Source organism: Myotis daubentonii, chromosome 17, assembly GCF_963259705.1.
Source record: "Myotis daubentonii chromosome 17, mMyoDau2.1, whole genome shotgun sequence".
Lineage (NCBI taxonomy): Eukaryota > Metazoa > Chordata > Mammalia > Chiroptera > Vespertilionidae > Myotis > Myotis daubentonii.
In genome coordinates, this window is record NC_081856.1 from 49,868,137 (window position 1) to 49,887,472 (window position 19,336).

The 19,336-nt window shown below is 49.0% G+C and overlaps 1 protein-coding gene across 5 annotated transcripts in view; it reads right to left on the bottom strand.

The window, feature by feature from the left end:
- The window catches only part of ASAP1 (ArfGAP with SH3 domain, ankyrin repeat and PH domain 1), a 216,462-nt gene that overhangs the window by 46,307 nt on the left and 150,819 nt on the right, over window positions 1-19,336 (bottom strand). For all 5 annotated transcript variants that reach the window (XM_059672302.1, XM_059672306.1, XM_059672303.1 and 2 more), the window contains 5 exons: window positions 15,330-15,475; window positions 3,943-4,017; window positions 3,412-3,461; window positions 2,038-2,167; window positions 529-614 (listed from right to left, as the gene is read on the bottom strand). In XM_059672302.1, coding sequence (XP_059528285.1) covers window positions 529-614; window positions 2,038-2,167; window positions 3,412-3,461; window positions 3,943-4,017; window positions 15,330-15,475 — 487 coding nt within the window. The remainder of the gene's footprint in view (window positions 1-528; window positions 615-2,037; window positions 2,168-3,411; window positions 3,462-3,942; window positions 4,018-15,329; window positions 15,476-19,336) is intronic.

Here is a 19,336-nt window from a genome sequence, read left to right on the forward strand (position 1 = left end):
GTCATAAACAGGGGGCCTGGCCAGGTGAACAAACAAAAATGGGGACCGTGGGCGCCTCTCAGAATATTCCAGCAACCCAGGCACAAGTGCAGAGTGTTCCTACTGCCCGAATGATGGCGTTCACCTAATGTAGATGGTGAAAAATATCACAAACCCCCAAGCAGGAAAATGCGGTACAAATGACGCTGTAACCGGTGAGATGCCGAGGAAGGAGGGAGAAAAGCGGGCACTGGGAAGGCCTCTCCAGTGACAGGGACAGTGTTTGCAGGAGGGGCCGCAAGGCCGTCACAGTAACGCCAGCCTTTCTGAGTTGCAGCATTTCCAGGAGCCAAGCAGTTGCACTAACATGAGTGGCTGATTGATAGAAAACACTGACTATGGACAAGACCACGCACTGCATATGATCTGGCTGTGGGAGGCCTTCATATCACTATGCAGTGACCGAATGAAGACCAGAGGAAAGAAGCAAGAAAACCGAAGTGCGGGCCCTTCCTCGGCTCCGAGTCGCCACGGCCACCTGCCACTTACTTGCACTGCGCGTGGTAATACTTGATGAGATTCTGCAGCAGGTCCACGCCTTTTTTGGTCTTGATCTCGTTGACTTTAATGAGATACTGTGGGAATAAAACAGAAGTGGATGCTGTCATTGCCGACAAGGCTCTCCGGGCAGGGTTTCGGGGGGCAGCCCCCCGTGTGAATCTGCACCAGGTACTGGCCTCGGCTATCTTCAGGGTGTGTGATCGGCACAGGCACTAGTAGACATTGGTTAGCACGTCAGCATGTTATAAACACCCGTGATTAGTTTACTAGACAAGCAGAAATCAACACAGCAAAGCATCCTGGGATAGCTGATTTATTTCCTCTGGCGCAGTGGCTCTCAAACCTAGGGTTCACAGGGTCAAGACCTGCAAGATGGACTATTCTTTGCTGAAAACAAGGGAATCAGCGTGCTCTCGAAGGGATATGCCATGAGGCATTAAAACTTTGAGACCGCCGAAACCGGTTTGGCTCAGTGGATAGAGCGTCAGCCTGCGGACTGAAAGGTCCCGGGTTCGATTCCGGTCAAGGGCATGTACCTGGGTTGCGGGCACATCCCCAGTAGGAGGTGTGCAGGAGGCAGCTGGTCGATGTTTCTCTCCCATCGATGTTTCTAACTCTCTATCTCTCTCCCTTCCTCTCTGTAAAAAATCAATAAAATATATTTAAAAAAAAAAACACAAAAAAAACAAAAAAACGTTGAGACCAAGGAGGTGAGTTAGAATTTTTGCTAATAAAAAGGAAAGGATGAAAACAACGCTTCAGTAACTTATGCACCAAACATCACAAGCTCTGATTTTCACAGCTGGCCGAGGATTTCTGCCAACATTGTTTGCCTCTTGTTCACGTGTCTCCTTGTGTGGGAGTGTTCATGAGCAGACAAGTTCAAGAAGGAGCCAAAGGTTTATTGGGGTGGGGGAAAAATTAAGGAAGGAAACCTTAAAAGTGAGAAAATCCTACCCATTTTCATAGTTTCCCAAAAGCACAAAAGGAATCCCATGAGTCAGTGTCGGTCAAGGACGCCGGTGTCCAGTGGGAACACAGTTTGAGAACCACTGCTCTAAGTTGAAGGCAGCATGCTTTTCGTTGCATTTTTTTCATGAACTCAGAGGCTTTCTCAATGACCCCTGCATTTAAGCTTTCATTCAAACTAGACACAGGGTTAAAAACAAACAAACATGCTCTACACCTGTACCAGTAGAACCTAAGATTCACCCGTGTTACCAAAATTTGCCTTTTCCACACTCATTCACAGGCAACAGTGAAATTCTCACCAAAGAATCCTGCTTTGGCTTAGAGCCCCACAGGCCCCAGGCTCAAAACAGGAGGCAACGGTGACAGGGCCGATCCCAAAGGCTTGGAGAAAAATGAGATTAGAGTCCTTAAGTAACTGTCCCTCCTCTCCGGGCCAGACACAGCCGCTCTCAGGCAGGAAGGCTGCTGCCCGCAGGAGGGCCCCGCTAACGAAACTCTGGGCGAGGGGCTGAAGTCCCTCCGCACCTCGCACATCTGCAGCTGGAAGAGGCGCCGCTCCTTCTCCATCTCCTCCGCGATCTCAGCCCCCGTGATCTCCGTGCGGATCATCCCGTGCTGCTTCGCATGCTCTCTCTTCTCCTTCTCAATTTTCGTGCTGGAATGGAAGCAGATGCCACCATTAACACACACACGCACATGTGCACACACGCACGCACATCTTCCTTTCGATGAGAACCACGTGATCACAAGAGTTAACATGCAGGATCATCTAAGAACTCTTTATGTTCTAGGACCGTGGCTGGCAAACTGCGGCTCGCGAGCCACATGCGGCTCTTTGGCCCCTTGAGTGTGGCTCTTCCACAAAATACCACGTGCGGGCGCGCACGTACAGTGCGATTGAAACTTCGTGGCCCATGCGCAGAAGTCGGTATTTTGTGGAAGAGCCACACTCAAGGGGCCAAAGAGCCGCATGTGGCTCGCGAGCCGCGGTTTGCCGACCACTGCTCTAGGATATGCACAGTACTGACCACCAGACACTTCAAGGCCTTCTGTTTCTATGTAACTACCGTTGTACCATCCAGATCTGCAGTACGTCAATGGACAAAGCACATCTTGTTTTGTTGTTCCTGCGTCCCACAGAGGAGCTATAGCCCACAACAGGTCTAGAGCAAGTGTTTTCCTCCCGTTTTGTGAACTCACATCCCCTTCGTCAGGACTCAGTTCTGTCTGGGCCAAGTGCACGCCGCCACCTGTAGGCAGGGCAATGCTCGGTCCACCCGTGAGCGTTCACGCCCCGCCCTCAGAGAAGGACGAGGTGGCCCACAGCCTTCATCTACGGCAGCGGGCCACGGCCAGAGCCTCTTTCTTCCCAGCTGCATCTCTAACTATCAGTGCACCGCAGTCCTCCTAAGACAGCAAGTCTCCGACGATGCAGTTGTTACTATTACGTCACCAATCATGAGAGTAGTTTCAGAGAAAAATATTTAATCCTCAATGTTTCTTTTGCTTGTCATGTTGCTGTTACTGCCGCCTTCGGAAATGCTTTTATTCTGTTATGTTTATAGTTGTCGGGTTGTCAGCCAAGGGTTTTATTAAGTGCTGTAAAATATATTTCTCCTCCCATCCCCCGCACAGCCCGGTGTCAGGCGACTTGGGATCATACTAATAAAGGCACATGCAACGCTCCGCGTGGAGGTGCGCTGGGCCCACGTCCAGGGCTCCGCGCGTGGCCTCCCCGACCCCTTACAGGAACCCGCCAGGCAGGCCAACCTTTAGCCCTTACAAGCATGCACGACACAAGTTTTTGTCCTTGTAAGTTAAGGGGTCTGTCCTTTTCCCAATCTTTTTCTTAGGAAAATCATGACAAGGTAAAACAAAGAAAAAAAAAACAACGCTTACAACTTTGTCTCATAATCTTTCCAAGCTTTGTCGAACGGCTTCTTGAGATCCTTAGAAAAAAGAAAACGAAACCGAAATTGAATGTACTGTTATTTAAAGGCGAGTAAATAATTCTGAAATAACATCCTAGCAAAACCACTCTCCTCTGTGGGACACTGGAAACTTTATACAAAAGCCACCTGCACACACATCACACTATTATTCCAGCGAGAGGCTTGAGATTGGCAGGGCGCGCATCCTGGCCACACGTCAGTGATGTGGGGCCCAGGGGGCCCGCGGGGTCCAGCAGTGATGGAGCCCAGCCCTGCCCCACCCACCAGGGCCCTCACGCTTCCTCCAGGGTCTGGTCTTGTTCCTCGGTCAGTAACATCATGTGAAGCGGCACACTCTTCCGTGATCCTTTTCCATCAACACTTTTTTATGCTAAAAATGTTCCAGTGCCTTTCAAATGCAAGTACCCCTATGATCTTAAAAGAGAAAAAAACCCCAATCCTTTCAAGTTACAGTGAAAATCAGATTCCAGACACTCACTCCTTTGACTCCCTTCAGGTCTCCTTTCAGCAGGGAGTCCAAGGTGAAGATCACATTGTGGCTCAGCCCCTGGAGCTGAAGACAAAGCAAAGGTGGAGCCGTTAGAGGGAGAGTGCACAGGGCAGGAGGTCGCTACTGCGGGCACTCCCCACGCACCAGTGCTAGGCAGCAGCTGGGGCACCTGCCGGAGGGAGGACACCTCCAGGTCCCCCCGCGGCACCTGTGGGAGGACGCCTCCAGATCAGGCAGCCTCGCTGGCCCTTCTACATCTCCTGAGCGGAGAGCTGCTGCCTGGATCCAGGCCGAGTGGCTGCAGGGCCTGTGCTCTGAACGGGGTGCTGCAGGGGACCCACACTTGTACAAACGATGCCTTGGATCATAGCTACAACTTTACTGGCCCCTCCTACTGAAATGGCAGATCTTATTTTTTTTTTTTTATTATTAGTCAGATCTTATTTTAAAAAAAATATACATTTTTATTGATTTCAGAGAGGAAAGGAGAGGGAGAGAGAAATAGCAATAGCAATGATGGAGAGAATCGTTGATTGGAGCCCACAATCCGGGCATGTGCTCTGACCGGAATCAAACCGTGACCTCCTGATTCATAGGTTGATGCTTAACTACTGAGCCATGCCGGCCGGGCAGGCAGATCTTACTTTGACTTTTTTTCAAATGCCTCTGTCAGAGCAAGGAGAAGATTATACAACTGGCGTTCACTTCCTTGCTATATTCTTTAAAAAAATTTTCCTTTTTATATTCCTTTATGGCATTTACCATGATCTAAAACTATCCAGTTTGTTTGTGTGTGTTCTGTCTCCCTGACCAGAACATATAAGGTCAACGCGGGCAGATCCGTGACTGTCCTGCTCACAACTGACTCTCAGCGCCCAGATTTCGTGAAAAGGACAAGGCATTTAGGAGGCGCCGTCTACAGCTGGAGTGCAGCTTTCGCCACTGTTCTGAGCCAGTGCCTGGGTCTCTTGGATTTAAGATGGTGCTGACTCTACAGAGGAGAGAGATGAAGATTGTCCATCCGAGGGAGGGACGGACTGGCGCAGGCAGAGTCGGCCACACCAGGACTGAGATGGCTGTAGAGTACACTCTCTTCAAGGAGCTCCCAGTACAGTACGTCCTCACTAACAGCATCAATGAGTTCTGCACCTTGAAGCGAAATGAGACCACGAACCCACGTACACCACAGGCTAACTGATATAAACAAGGGTTAGGTTTCCACAGCATCTCGTCAGCATTAAGACAAGATGGACCTGTTAAATCGTGGAGAAACCAGTTTTAGTAGCATGGAACCAAGACATCATCCACCATTTACCAGGTGCCTATTCTTGGACACCCTCTGTCCTAGGGGCTGGGGAGGAAAGACAGATAAAACACCACTGCTGCCTTCAGAGACCTCGCACCCCAGGGACGGGCAAGCACAGGCAGAATGCAGTCAGCAAGGCCTCTTCCGCCTGAACCCCGCGTGCTGCAGCAGAGGAGGAGGGAGAGGCGGTGTGAGAAGGCCACGTCACTCGTGGGCTTTGTGAATGCCCCACCTGACATCACCTCTACAGTGAGAGATTCCACCAGCAGTTCTCAACCTGTGGGTTGCGACCCCTGAAAACACATCCTGCATATCAGATATTTACATTACGATTCATAACAGTAGCAAAATTATGGTTATGAAGTAGCAACGAAAATAATTTTATGGTTGCGGGTCACCACCACATGAGGAACTGTATGAAAGGGTCGTGGCAGTAGGAAGGTTGAGAACCACTGTAAGCTGTCCTGCCGGCTGCTGTGAGGACGGAATGAGCAGTGCACGTGGCAAGTGCTGGCTTACTCCCCGCCACTAGGGAGCGCTGCGCACACGCTTGTCTGTAAAGGCTCTGCATAGAGAGAACAAGGTAAGGACATGGCAAACCACTGAGGCCAGGTCCCTCCGGACACTGGGTGGGGAAGGGGAGAGGGGCTTTTCACTCTGTACTTTTCTGCACTTTTTAAAGGTTTGGTAATACGCACTGTATTGTTTATTCACAAAAAGTAAAACTTCTAAAACAAAAAATGAAAAGATAGCAATTATAAACCATTCCTTTTAAAAAAATATTTTCATTGATTTCAGAGAGGAAGGGAGAGGGAGAGAGAGAGAGAGAAACATCAATGATGAGAGAATCATGGATCGGCTGCTTCCTACACACCCCACACTGGGGATGGAGTCCTCAACCTGGGCATGTGCTCTGACCAGGAATCGAACCGCGACCTCCTGGCTCATAGGTCGACGCTCAACCACTGAGCCATGCCGGCCGGGCTATAAACCATTTCTAATGCCAGGTCGCCAATGCCTCAAATCTTCTGTGAGATGAAGCAGAAGAAACACCACCGCAGAATGCCATCGCCGCCCTGGTCTGAGAGCTGTGTGAGAAAGTAACGGCAGAAGAATTATGAAATCCCGTGGTGAGTACTGAACGTGGGGTTTGAAGGAAGAGTCCCTCACCAGCCAGGGACTGACCACACAGCAAACACATGACACACGTGTCCACCTCGCAGTGGCGTCATGGCGGCCGGCTCGGGTAGGGCGGTGGCTGCAGGCGCCCTGGTGGGAAGCCTCAGGGGCTGAGAGCTTCCTGTGGTTATCCACACACATTCAAGTGGGGCTGATAAGAAAAACCCAGCAGGCAAACCAGTGTGCAGTATAGATCCAGTGTCCCCAGTGACAAGGACACAACTCAGAACTCACAGACCCTTCCCAACCTACTCCCAGCAAAAGCAGGTTCATTGATAAAAACTGGCAAAGGAGGCTGCGTTCGTGGAAAGGGAATCGGACCAACCTGTCATTATAAAGACACAGGGAGACGGCAGAGAAAGCAGGCCCGTCGCTCGAGGAGGAGATGGTTAGGAATTACTCACTGGGAGGCCAAACCAAGTCTCCCCTGGCGATTCCGTGCAGAGGGCTTGTTTTCCCCCTATTGTAAGGCATTGCTCTGGGACCGAGAGGAAGCCGGTGACTTTGCTGATGGGGGATTCGGTGACTTTCCTGTCTGCTGTTTTGTGTGTGTGGTTTAAATTTATTTTCTAGTTCCCTCAGGAACACTTTTCATGGCCTGAGCCAGACCTGCAAACTGTTGTGTAACAGCATCATCTCCACAGGCGACTGCAGAGCAGCCAGCAGAATATAGTGACAACATGGGGGACAGACTTCCTGTCACACCTCCACTGTCTTCAATGATTTTTCCTAAAAAGCCTTGCACAGCCCAGCTGGTGGGCTCAGTGGGTGAGCCAGGAGCTCACGGTTCGATTCCTGGTCAGGGCACATGCCCCAGCTGCAGCGTCGATCCCCAGTGGGGCGTGCAGGAGGCAGCCAATTGATGATTCTCTCATCATTGATGTTTCTATCCTTCTTTCCCTCTCTCATTCTCTCTGAAATCAATAAAGTATTTTTAAAAAAGCCTTTCAAATCTATCACATAGCTATCTTCCATTTGTTTTCCTAAAATTCTATTGGTTCCATTCCCATGGACTCAACTATACTCCCTTTTCTTCCCTTTCACGGTAATGGTGAATTAACAAGTTCTTTACGTGATTCCACATGACATGAGGCTGAAGAGCATGTTTTAAAAAGTACATCCTTTCCATCCTTTCCATGTTGTTGAGCCACCAGCACATTCAACCCCCTGGGGGAATGACGCTGAGGGGCGGTAAACCCAGCTGCTTCCCAAACAAACTGCCGCCCGCTTCCTTCCTCCCAGACGGGCCGTTTCTCCCAGGAGCACAGCCATCGAGCCCGACCACGAATTCGGGATAAACCAGTTGGGAGGAAGCTGAGGTCTAGCCTTTCATTGTGCAAAAGGGGTACTGCAATTAATACCGGTTTTGATAAAAATAACCATTTATTCCTTAAAACTGTTTAGACACTACCAGACAGGGTACCAATAGCCCCCGAAATCCCGGCTGTTGGTAATGACTTCACAGTGTTCCTCTATGGACACACACACACAGACACCCCCCATCCCCACCCCTCTTCTGTCCTGATCTTTTCTACCTAACTTTAGAGCTTCACCGCAATGAAAAGACCTCGCTTACCTGAATACCGACCCATCTCTCCCCTCTAGAAGGTGATGCTTAAGGGAGGCCTCACCTGTTCTGCTCACTAACTGACCAGAGCCCACGGCAGGAGCCATGAAGCAGTCGTGGGTTCCTGTCCTGTGCTTTCTGGCTACCATGTGGGCCTGTGGTGGGTGCCCGAGCTGCCCTAGGAGCCCAGGTGAGGAGCAGCGAGGGGCAGTGCGAGGGAAGCACCTCCACGATACCTCCCTGCCGTGACCTCTGTTAGCGACTCATCACTGGCTGGCTTTGTCACCTGCATTAATTCTGACACCTCCCTCCCCTGCCCGTCGGTTCTCTCTCCTTCCCTTCACAGGCAGAGACGGTTTCCTGGAAGTTAGGCAGCTGCGGATCCAATGAAAACAACGAGCCAGCTCCCAGCAGGTCAGTCCGTTTCCCTGGGTAAGTTGGAGAGGGATGGGCTGGTGAGAGCTGCTCTCAGGACACGCTGGGGTGAGGGACCAAGGGCACCTCCAGCCAGCACCTTTGACAACTGGGAAGACAGCTCTAGGCCGGACATGCCTCCACCAGGCTGTGTCCCTGCTCACTCTGGCCCTGAGAACATGGCAGGCCTATGAGGTCTGTAATGTACCTCACAGTTACTATAACCTTATACATAATATGAACTCTGGGGACACATTAAACACAGCAGGAAAAATGCTGACCAACGGAAACCGCAGCAGGGACACTCACACTGCCTCAGCAGCAGAGCGTGGCCCCCAACCCAGTAACGAATTAAAACGTTAACTGAACAGTTCCCTGTGATGCTGAGGAGTTAGAAGGGTCACGTCATCATTTTACTGCAGTAAAAACACCACCTTTTGAAAAAGCCTCAAATATCACAAGGAGAGCTTCTCGGTGTGAGCCGAGCGAGGAGACTGCAGGATCCTGGCTACAGGCAGCTTCTGCCCATTTCCTAACCAGCTGGACCCGAAGGAAGGGAAAATGCAAATATTACAAAACGAATTCACGCAGTGACAAAGGCCAGCACCTAAGTAACTATCATCACACACGCAGAGGCTACAGAGACGCTCTCGAGTGCAACTGCAAACAGCGAAAGCCGGGAAAATTGGGAAGTTCACACCAGGAGACTGGGGTAGTGAGTTACAGTGGAATGACGGGCACAGTCATGGATGGGGCGGGGCCTGTGGGCTCTGCAGACCTGGGGAGGGAGGCTGCTGGTGACGGGCTCCCACCCCTTCAACCAGGCCACTTGGCTCCCGGAGGCTGTATGCTCCTAATTAGACAAAGGGCCTTGGGCTGTAATACTTCACAAAATAGGAAAACATTGCAAAAATATAAATAAATGAAAACTGGGCTATAAAATAGCACTACAGTGTAAACCCAATGTTGTTAAAAATTTAGGATTAAAATAATACATATAAAAAAGATGTATGTGTAAACTGAAAAATGGTTAGAGGACACAGAGATATAGATAAATCTCAACTCCTCAGGAGTGGAGGTTATTGGTGATTTTTATTTTAGTCCTTTTCCCCCTGTATTTTCTAAGTTTTCAAGAATGAACTGGTATTATTTTTGTATTCAGAAAGTTATTAAAAAGTATTACACAGAAGCACAAGAGGGCGATATGATCAACCAGCAGCCTGTTTCTCACCCAACTTGTGATTTGATTTAATACAGGATGCGAACCAGATGGAGTGAATAAAGGTAAAAGCAATTAATTAGGTAATGGATTCGGAGGAACAAAGGTACAGCTTCCCTACAGCCCGAGGGAATTCTGAATCTCTGTCCAGAATGACAGTCCTCTTGAGTGGTTCTCAACATGTGGCCCTCAGGCTGCCAACAGCGTCAGCACCCCCCTGTCAGCACCCCCTGGAAATCTGTTAGAACAGAAACCTCAAACCTAGTTTGACGCTCGGAGGGCGAGGTGCAACCACCCCTGTGAAAACGAGCTTTCTAGGCAAGATGATGCGGGTCTTCTGGGCACCACTGCCTAAGGGAGCCCCAGGTTCCCATAGAGAAGACCGCCTGCCTGTGCTCTGAGACATAACCACCAGGAGGAGAGAGCAGAGGTGAGTGGCTGCTGAGGTGGAAACCCAATTACTCCATTGTGCCAAAAGGCTTCCAGAACGGACAAGACTGAATTTAAGGGAAAAGCTCGGTTCTCCTGGAAGTTTTACAGAGGAAAATGGGTAGGTGTAGGGGAATCGGGAAATACGAGACTTCCTTAATGTAGAATGATGCATTATGTTCTGACAAATTCAATTTAAGTCACTGATGGGTTGCGTTTAGCGTCCTCTCCCTACATCAAGAATGAAAAGGAAAGCAGTTTTCCTTTGCATTGTGTGCAGCATCTGATTTCATTTCAGGATAACTGTAAGAACAGGCGGAGTAGCGAAGATTTTAAGGCCAAAACAAATGGGAAAGCAAGAGGGAAAAAAGCCTATCTAGCTTCATTATGGTTTGAAAAAGACATCCCGACCCTAAAGATTTCTTTATTGTGTTTGAAATAATTAATCACTTAGTTTGCAGCGATCAATTTTCAGACATTTAATTTCATTTCCATGCGTGTCGTGTATAATTTGTTATGTGTAAACTAGAACAAAACCACGCTTCAAATCACATTTTCCTTGCCTTCACTGAACATCTCTATCACACATTACGTTTTACAACAATAAGCTTTTACTCAGCAAGCACCTCCAAGACACAAGTTAAAAACATAATAAGTTAAATCAACAAGCACACAGGCTTGCCACGTACTGGGAGAAAGCAACACCTCACAGTAGACGTTGTGTCTTCAGTTAACGGGTAAGAAAGCAGGCTTCTGTGCTGCCTTTGTCTGCACGGCCCTCCCGTGCTGGGCCAGGTCTTCACATTTGAAGTCTCACGTCACTTGATCCTCACTGAATATTTTAGAATTCAAAGAATTTATCTAAATGGTGGCTGTGGAAGCCACCATCACTTGCTGTATCTCAAGGCCACCCATGCAGAAAAAGAACCTCCTTCGACCATATGCCTGTGATGCCAGGAAACCAAGTAAGTTTCCTCTACTTGTGGGCAGCGAAAAGCAGGAAGCGTACGGAATCTGGCCCTATACCCATGCCCATCTTCCCTATGACATTAACTGACGCGTCCGTGTAAACTATTACCGTATTCTGTAGCGGCTATCTCTTCGACCGAATGTGACAGTCAGCTCAGCAGAGAGCCTGGCACAGAGCTAACCCGTAGTTAAATGCTGGCTGAGCCAGGGCCAGTATCTGCAAAGTCTCTTCTAATGTTTAAAGTACCAAAGTACAGTATCTAACGATCAATGCAGAATGCTGTTCAGTGTTCCTATTTAAGGAAAAGAGCCTCTAAAAGCCCAAGAGAATAGTTTCATAAGCATTTACTCATTATCTGTGGCTCAGCCCAGGGGTCTCTCGCCCCTGAGGCCTCTCGTAATTTCCCTGTTTTCTGGATGAATGTGCGAGTGAGCGAGTGAGTCTGCCTCTGTGACCTAGCTGGAGAAACGGTGGACAGAGACCTGACCTCCGTTTTATCTGACTTCAAAGTCGTGGGGTTTCTGCTACTCTCTGAGCTTCCAATTGCTTAACACGGTTGGGCAATCAGTCAAGAGAAGGGCTCATTCTTTCTAGTGGAAGATGTAGGGACCCACTCGTTGGAGACGGAATGAGTAGGCCGTTCCTTCAGGTTTAAACCTAAAGGGACCAAATGGAATAATAAAAAAAATAAAGAGGCACCTGGAAAGAAGCAACCAGCCTCAATACCAGACATTCCATATTGAAATGCAAAGAAGAAATAAATTCTGGAAGTGTAGGTGAGAAATGGAATAAGATGGAAACAAACAAAAAAGTGAAACGGATCACCTGACCCAGCACACCACCTACACCAGCCTTTCTCAAAGGAATTCACAACGCTTCTCAGACAACCAGGGTCGGGTAAGCCAGGAAAGGTCTCTGAACCCGACAGGTCCCTTTATCGTAGGTGGTGCTCTTCAGTCTTTATCCCACTTTATGCAAATATTCACGAATTTCACTGCAGAGGTAAAACTGCGCTGAATTATGAGGGCCTAGGCCCTAGGAAGTCACCAGTGTGAGTGTGTGTGTGTGTGTGTGTGTGTGTGTGTGAGACGTACCATGCAATCCGTCACCTTCTGAGATCTGTAGAATTCTGAATTTTGAAACATCCTACCCCAAGGGTTTTGGATAAGAGACTGTGGACTGGACGCTATGTACACCCAGTGTCTGTGTATAAATGCATAAAATTGCTTCAGAGGACATTAGTTAGAAGTTAGAACAACACAATGATCTTTACTTTCTTATTTAATTTACTCCATATTTCTGAAACTTTTATGTGGAACATGTTCGTTTATAACAGAAGGGAAAGGAAAACCTCCCTCTTCACTGCCTCCACCCGCAGGGCTGGACGGCTTTCCAGAGACTGTCCCGCAACACGCAACCCGCGCGGGCAGTGCCGCACCAGGACACGAGGGGTGTCTGGGGTCACTGGCCCTCCCAGTGATGCATCGCCATTCTGCGAAAAGAGGGGGTTTCTTAAGCCCAGGGGACCCAGTGGCTGCCAATTCACCGCTGAGTATACCCAAGCTCTCTGCAGTTTTCAGTGTTTCAAAGAACTTGAGAAATAATCTGCCAGCGATCTACATCCAGCCTGTGCATTTCCAGCTCTTCTCTTTGAGGGGGAAGAAAAGAAGAAGAAGAAAAAAAGATAAAAGCATCCTCAGCCCAAACCACAATGCCCTGCAGCCAGAGACTGCAAACAGGAAATGCCAGGCTGATGGAGAAATCTTCGCTGGGCTCCACTGGCTCTGAAGCAATGCCGCCCTCGACCTGCTGGGGGCGCTCGGGTTCTGAGGCAAGCTCTGCTCTGCAGAGGCTCAGGGACCACAGAGCCAGAGGCAGAGGGCCCTTCTGGGCCCCACCTACTGATCTCAAACAGGGTTCACATATATTTTCTAAAACTACTGCTCCACGGGGGTCTTGGGGCCAATCGTTTCCCTCTGCCCATGGAGAATCTATTTCCACCCACGGGTATGCCTTCCCTGCCCCGCTCTGCGGTTTGGTGATTGAACGGAGGCAATGGGCTGACTCCCGGCCTTGCCAGCATCGCAGGCCATGCCGGCCCGGCCCAACACTGGGAACAGAGCAGCCCAGGCAATGGCCTCACTGCGTTCCTTGAAAAGGTTCAAGGAAGGACGGGAAATAATTTCCATATTGTGTTAATCACATGAATAACAAAACTCAACAGCATCCTTTCTTTTTGTTCTTTAGTTTTCCTTTTGTTGTTTTTTTAAAGACAAGGAAGCTGCATTGTAAAGAAAGCCTCCTTCATCAATACATTCACTACAAAAGGGCATTCAAAGCAGAAAACCAGAAGATAGAAGGCATGGAAACAAGAATAGCCTCTGCTTCAGTAAAACAATGCTGTGTCCGCAGACGGCTGACTAGGAAGGCATCCTTAACTGAGGCAGGGTGGGTTCAGCGAGGCTGGTGAGCCAACGAAACGAGTAATAATGTTTTAAGATGCTAAGTCACCTAGCATATACCCCCAACCAAAAGCCATGCACTTAAAACCTTGACACCAAAACCTTGTAAACATCATCGATGAACCAGATCATGTCCACGATCCTGTGGCTTCTCCCCACTGAGAGGTGGCATTCCCCAGCCACACTCCACAGGCCACTTCTGGGAGGAAACAGCTCACCACTTCACCTTTGTGAGATGCTGGCCACAGAAAGGGCTCTGACTAGAGGGAGAAATCCCAGCGAAAGGAAGAGAGACTACAGACTGCTGGTGAAGGAAGAGCAGAGAAGTGAGGTTGGGATTTTGGCTCGTGTGGATGGCAGATACACACAGCGCGAAGGGACCTGCCGTGTGGGGAAGAGTGGGAATGGATTGGTCCGGGAAACGTGGAAGCGATGACTCTTGGCTTAAGCCAAACAGACGGGGTCTCCTGGAAATGAAAGGTTGGCGAGATATCCCTGGGAAAAGAGCGACCTTGGGGAAAACAGCTTCCTGCCCAGCCAGCCCTCACCAGTTACCACCAAAGGGAATGTCAGTCTGCCGTCACTGCCTTTCTTCCCACCGCGCCTCCCTTAGAGCTATGTCACCAGCAGAGAGGCAGGTGAAATGAGAGGGCCCTTCTGAACAGAGACTGAGATAATGTAAGATTTACAGGAATATCATGAATTTATCAAAAAACCCCAAAGGATAGAAATACGTATGTATGTGCTAAGATCAAAATGATCCTTTGAGAGTTTTTAAAAATAAGACATATTCTATCTTCAACTTTTCTTTTCTTTAAGATTCATTGTCACTTTAAGACTAAGTCAATGGCCTAAATCATCAATTAGAGTTAAACTGCAGGAAGACAGATACATACACACGTGTATTTATCCAGCACAACAGGGGAGAAATATTCTGATGTGTCAACTATTCGGGTTAACGTTCTACAGAAAAGGTTTCATTTTCCCAAGATTCTCTCGTGATGCTACAGTGCCTATCGGGGTCAAGGCATCGAGTGTGAGATCTGGATCCTTACAGGAGGCCAAGGCACACTAGCGAGAGATAGGGGAGGGAAAGGACAGACACAGCTCCAGCTCTTCCTCCTCCTCCTCCTCCTTCTCCTCCGGAAAAGGCTAGGGAAAGCATGGGAGAGCTTTTTCTGGGGCACCTTCCAACTTCCCTGTGCTCCTGCCTCTGGGGACTCTGGAGAAATGAGACCCGATTGAATGAGCTCACAGAGCAGACCTTTCTCAATGTGGCACAGTGTGAGGCTGGTGGGCACAACCTGGGGGTGCCCAGACAGTACCGCCTGGTGACCAGGTCCCCACCCCCAACTCCGTGTCTCCTCCCAGGGTCAGCAGCTGCAGTGCCCAGGCCTTAGGGATGCTTCGGAAACCCCAGATTCCCTGAACCTCAAAATCTTTTTCTCGGTAGCGGGTTATAAGGATGAGGGGCACTGGGAGAGGTTAATTAATTTGTAAATCCGGGATCGAAATGCATGGTCATCTGCACACATGTGAGATGGAACGTGTGTGTCCGACACAGACAGCGTCATCACTCTTTCAACCAACGAAAAGGCAAAAGCTGCTAGAAGTCATCCGAGACAGAGACAAAACAGTGGGAGAAGGTGGAAGGAATTCAGGTCAACCTGCTCCTCTCCCACTCTACAAACCTACCCGCTGTCAGCTGGGCGGGAGGTACTAATTCAAGGAGTCTCACCATGGCATTTCTTTACTTGTGACTCCATACATAGGACTCAAAAGCTGTTTGGCTGTAATTAATAAAAAAAATCACTTATGAAATGGCTTACCAGATTTTTCAGCAGGGTGGACAGTTCCTTTGTAAGAGTAGAAAATTTGACGAAAGCGGTGCCAAGATCTGGGTTGTCGCGACTTAAAAAATTACTCCCGAACTTATCCAGAACTTGGGCATAGTTTTCTTCATTTTGTACATGGTCTGAAAAAGAAGACGACAGAGGAGCCTGAGTGTTGTTTGCCACAGAACCGAGCTGTTGTGAACATTGACTGATCACTGGGAACTCCCAGCAGCAGGGAGAAACGCCATCTATTATTAACCGCACACGTCCAGGAGATGGTTAGCGGGGCACTGAGTGTTCTCACAACGGAAGGCGGTCTCCCTTTCGCCATCACAGCGTTTAGTTCACTTCTATCCCCATCAATCCATGGACTCCCCACAGGTTGAGGGGTCAAGTAATCATCACACTTTCAAGCAATTAAGAAACCACGATGATCAGGAAACGAGAAAATTCTGCTTAGAAAAATCAACCCTGGAATGCCAAAGCCAAGTCCTCGTGTTCTAACATGAATCTCCCTGCAACTAATGTTACTCTCCTTTCATGTTTTCCGAGCGCTGGCCCTGAGGTGCAGCCCTGGTAAGTGAAGTGCTAGGGGCCTGCACACCCGGCGCCCACGGGAAGGAGTCCTGCAGCGTGGTAGGGGCTGGCACGGCCCAGGGCCATGCGCGGAGGTGATGGCAGCACGTGCCCGTGGGAGTGCTCCAGACGCCACGCTCACTCTCCACGTCTCTCCTCCTGCCGCGAGGACAGGGGGCATGGATTTGTACAGAGACCCACGGGAGATGCGTAATGTCTACTGAATGAATAAATGAACAAATATGTACCTAACTACTAAGACCCTGTCTTTAAAGGCTTATAAATACAACACCTTTCTCGTTATAAAGCCTTTCCCTGAGTGGGCCGTGAGCCTTCCTTGCCCGCGATCCCCTGAGCCTCCTCGGTGGTGTTTCCCGCCGTGTCATATCATGTTTGTGTGAGTGGAGCTCTTTCCAGCCCCAGACCGCGGGAGGCAGGATGGCCTCCGGCTCACCTTTGTGTCCCCACCCAAGAGCCAGCGCTGCGGGTTTTCCGTGGAAGGCCCAGGAAGTGCCGGCTGGCTTGGATTTGCTGATTTCCTTTTCAGGAATTTAAGACACATTCCCTTCTTAAGCCTCCTAGGTTGTTCGATAATCCAGATGAAATTTTAAAGTATTTCACTCTCATCCAGCCGGTGTGGCTCAGTGCCTGAGCATCCACCCATGAACCAAGAGGTCCCCAGTTCGATACCAGGTCAGGACACATGCCCAGGTTGCTGCTCAATCCCCAGTAGGGGATGCAGGAGGCAGCTGATCAATGTCTCTCCCTTATCGATGTTTCTATGTCTTTACCCTCTCCCTCCTTCCTCTCTAAAATCAATAAAAAAATTTCTAAAAATATTTCACTCTAGAAGACCCCCCATCAATCACAGCGTGAGGGCAACGGGCACTGGAGAAATGGAACGCGGTCTGCGCCGGGGAGAAAGGCTCAGCACAGCAGGACAAGTGTCAGGCCGTCCGGGGAATGGAACGCGGCCCGCAGCCTCACGATCAGCAGCACATTAGACATTCACGGCACCTACAGTGGAGGTCAGCATTTCGGGCTAAGACAGTAATAGAGAAGACGCAGCCCTGCTTGCTGCCGGCATTCACTCAGAGAAGAGGCTCAGAAACACACCGAGGAAAGGCCACATGGGCTGGGCAGACGGGCGCCCGTGTTGGATCTCTCTCTGGAGCTTCCACTACCCTGACACCTTCTGCTGGAGGCCAAAGCGTTTCCGCTCGCTGAGACTCCCACTGACACCCGACAGGGAAGACTCGGCCACCTGCCTGCCAGCTGCTTCCACCAGAAGGGTCTCCGTGGTCAATAAAGTATCAGGTTTTTGGTGTGTTTGCTTGAAACGATAAAATATTTCAAAGGAAAACCAAAGACCCATGTGCCTATCAACCAGTTAAGAGCCCTTTCTGACCCAATGCCTTTCACAGTGTCACAGAGAACCTTCCCAGAACTCTGCATGGGGAGAATCGCGCTTCCTGGGCAGATGGAACATAAATGTGGTCTGAGCGCAGCAGAAGGGGAGACTGGGTATGTAAGCACAGGCTAGGGCAGGGAGCCTGTATGTTTTGCTAATTCCACAACTGAATAACCATACAGTCAATATCTACATCTGTATCTATGAACATGCGTGTGTGTACACATTAATCACATATGTATGCACACATATCTATATAAAACTTCCTAGTGCAAACATATTTTAAAATACAAGAGCTAATTCGGTGAACTAGATCTTGAAATAATCCTAGTAATCCTATTGAGGGTAGAAATGTTGGGAATTAAGTGTAAGTTGCTTAGAACAGGGCCTGGCACGTATATCAGACATCATTACCTCTACACCTATGCTGACAGAGAGATGTATCTAACATCAACCAGCATAGCCACTTATGCCTCACATTTTAAGGATTTTTCTTACAGGCTGCATCATAAATCTAAGAACGACAATTCACTGGGAAGATGATACAGACACACACAGCCCTCTGTACTAAGTTAAGGTTTACCAAGCAGGTCTCCAACAGGCTCAGTGAGGGCAAGGATCCAGGATGCTGGTGGAGAAAACAGGGAGCCCAGGGCGGAAGGTGGGGAGGATTACAGAGTACAGTAAGCAATTTGAATGGAATGTAAATTCAGGGGTTTAGCAAAGAAGAGGAAAATACAGGGCTTTGGTGGGGCTGCAGGGTGGGAAGTGCTGTCACAGACATGGGTGTGACTGGATGGGAGGCAGGAAGTGGCCTGAGCAGTTCAGGGCATTCCAGAGAGCAGGACAGAGCTGTTTTAAGATCCCACTACATCCAACTGCCAGGGGCCTTGTGGGAGGTTGGTCAAGTGGAGGCTGGGGAGAAAGGAGGTGGGGATGGAGAAATCTGAGCCACCAATTATGGAGATCCGTGCTTTTCAAGTATTTGTCCGCAAGTTCTGGCATTCCTGGGATTGTTGCAGAAGGTAAGATAATTCTAAGAGCTAGGGGACTCCTTTCAGATCTGAAAAAAGGACAAAATAATATTGTCTTACCGACCAAACCAGAAAGGGCCACTCCGTCAGGATTTCAACTGCTCTGGGGAGATGAGCCCCCTGCACTAGTCACGTGACATGTTCCGTCAGGTGGAAGGGCTTTCACACACACACACACACACACACACACACACACACACACACACACACACACACGTCCCAGCATTAACCCCACAGCAGTAACTACATGGGGACTTCCGTTTCCAGTAATAGGGCGACAGCAGCTAGTCTGTGATTCTGTGACTGTAATTATGACGCGTTGGTCAGCAGTGCCCGTGCAGTGGCACCCGTCACTGTGAATAGCCCCAAACACCTTTCAGGCAGTTTTATAGACAAAAAAGAGAAACTCAATGGTGAGGACAGATTAGACTTTAGCTTCATTTGATTCCAAGCCCCATCTTTTCGCCACTGCTTCTTCCAAGGTCAAATGCAAGTGTAACCTCCTGGGCACACCTGCTATTCATTCTCTCCTGGGCCTTTTGCAGTGCGCGGTCCCCAGCGTCAGTGAATCTGTTGTATACCCAGGTGCCAGTGTTGGGCTGGGCACACAGTGCTCAGTAAAATGCTCACCGCACGTAGTGAAGTCTCTTTGAACAAGTCTTTTTCTTTCCTTCAAAACATACTCAGCGCTGGCCCTGTGCCAGGCACATAAACTACAATGAGCTATAACTGCAATAGTAAAGGCATGTAATACGAGCCATGAATTATAGCGCCAGGCTAGAGAGGGAAGTGGTACGTTCTTTTATACTATTCTACACATACTGTAGTACTAATCCCACTTTTAACATTCTAATTAAATTTGTTAATAAAATTACAAAAATAATTCTGACATTATCCTAAGACGTAGAAAGACAAGAATTATTTCCCTTCCTCTTCTCTAATCTCATCTCCTTGAAATACGCAAAGCTGATCATCTTGAG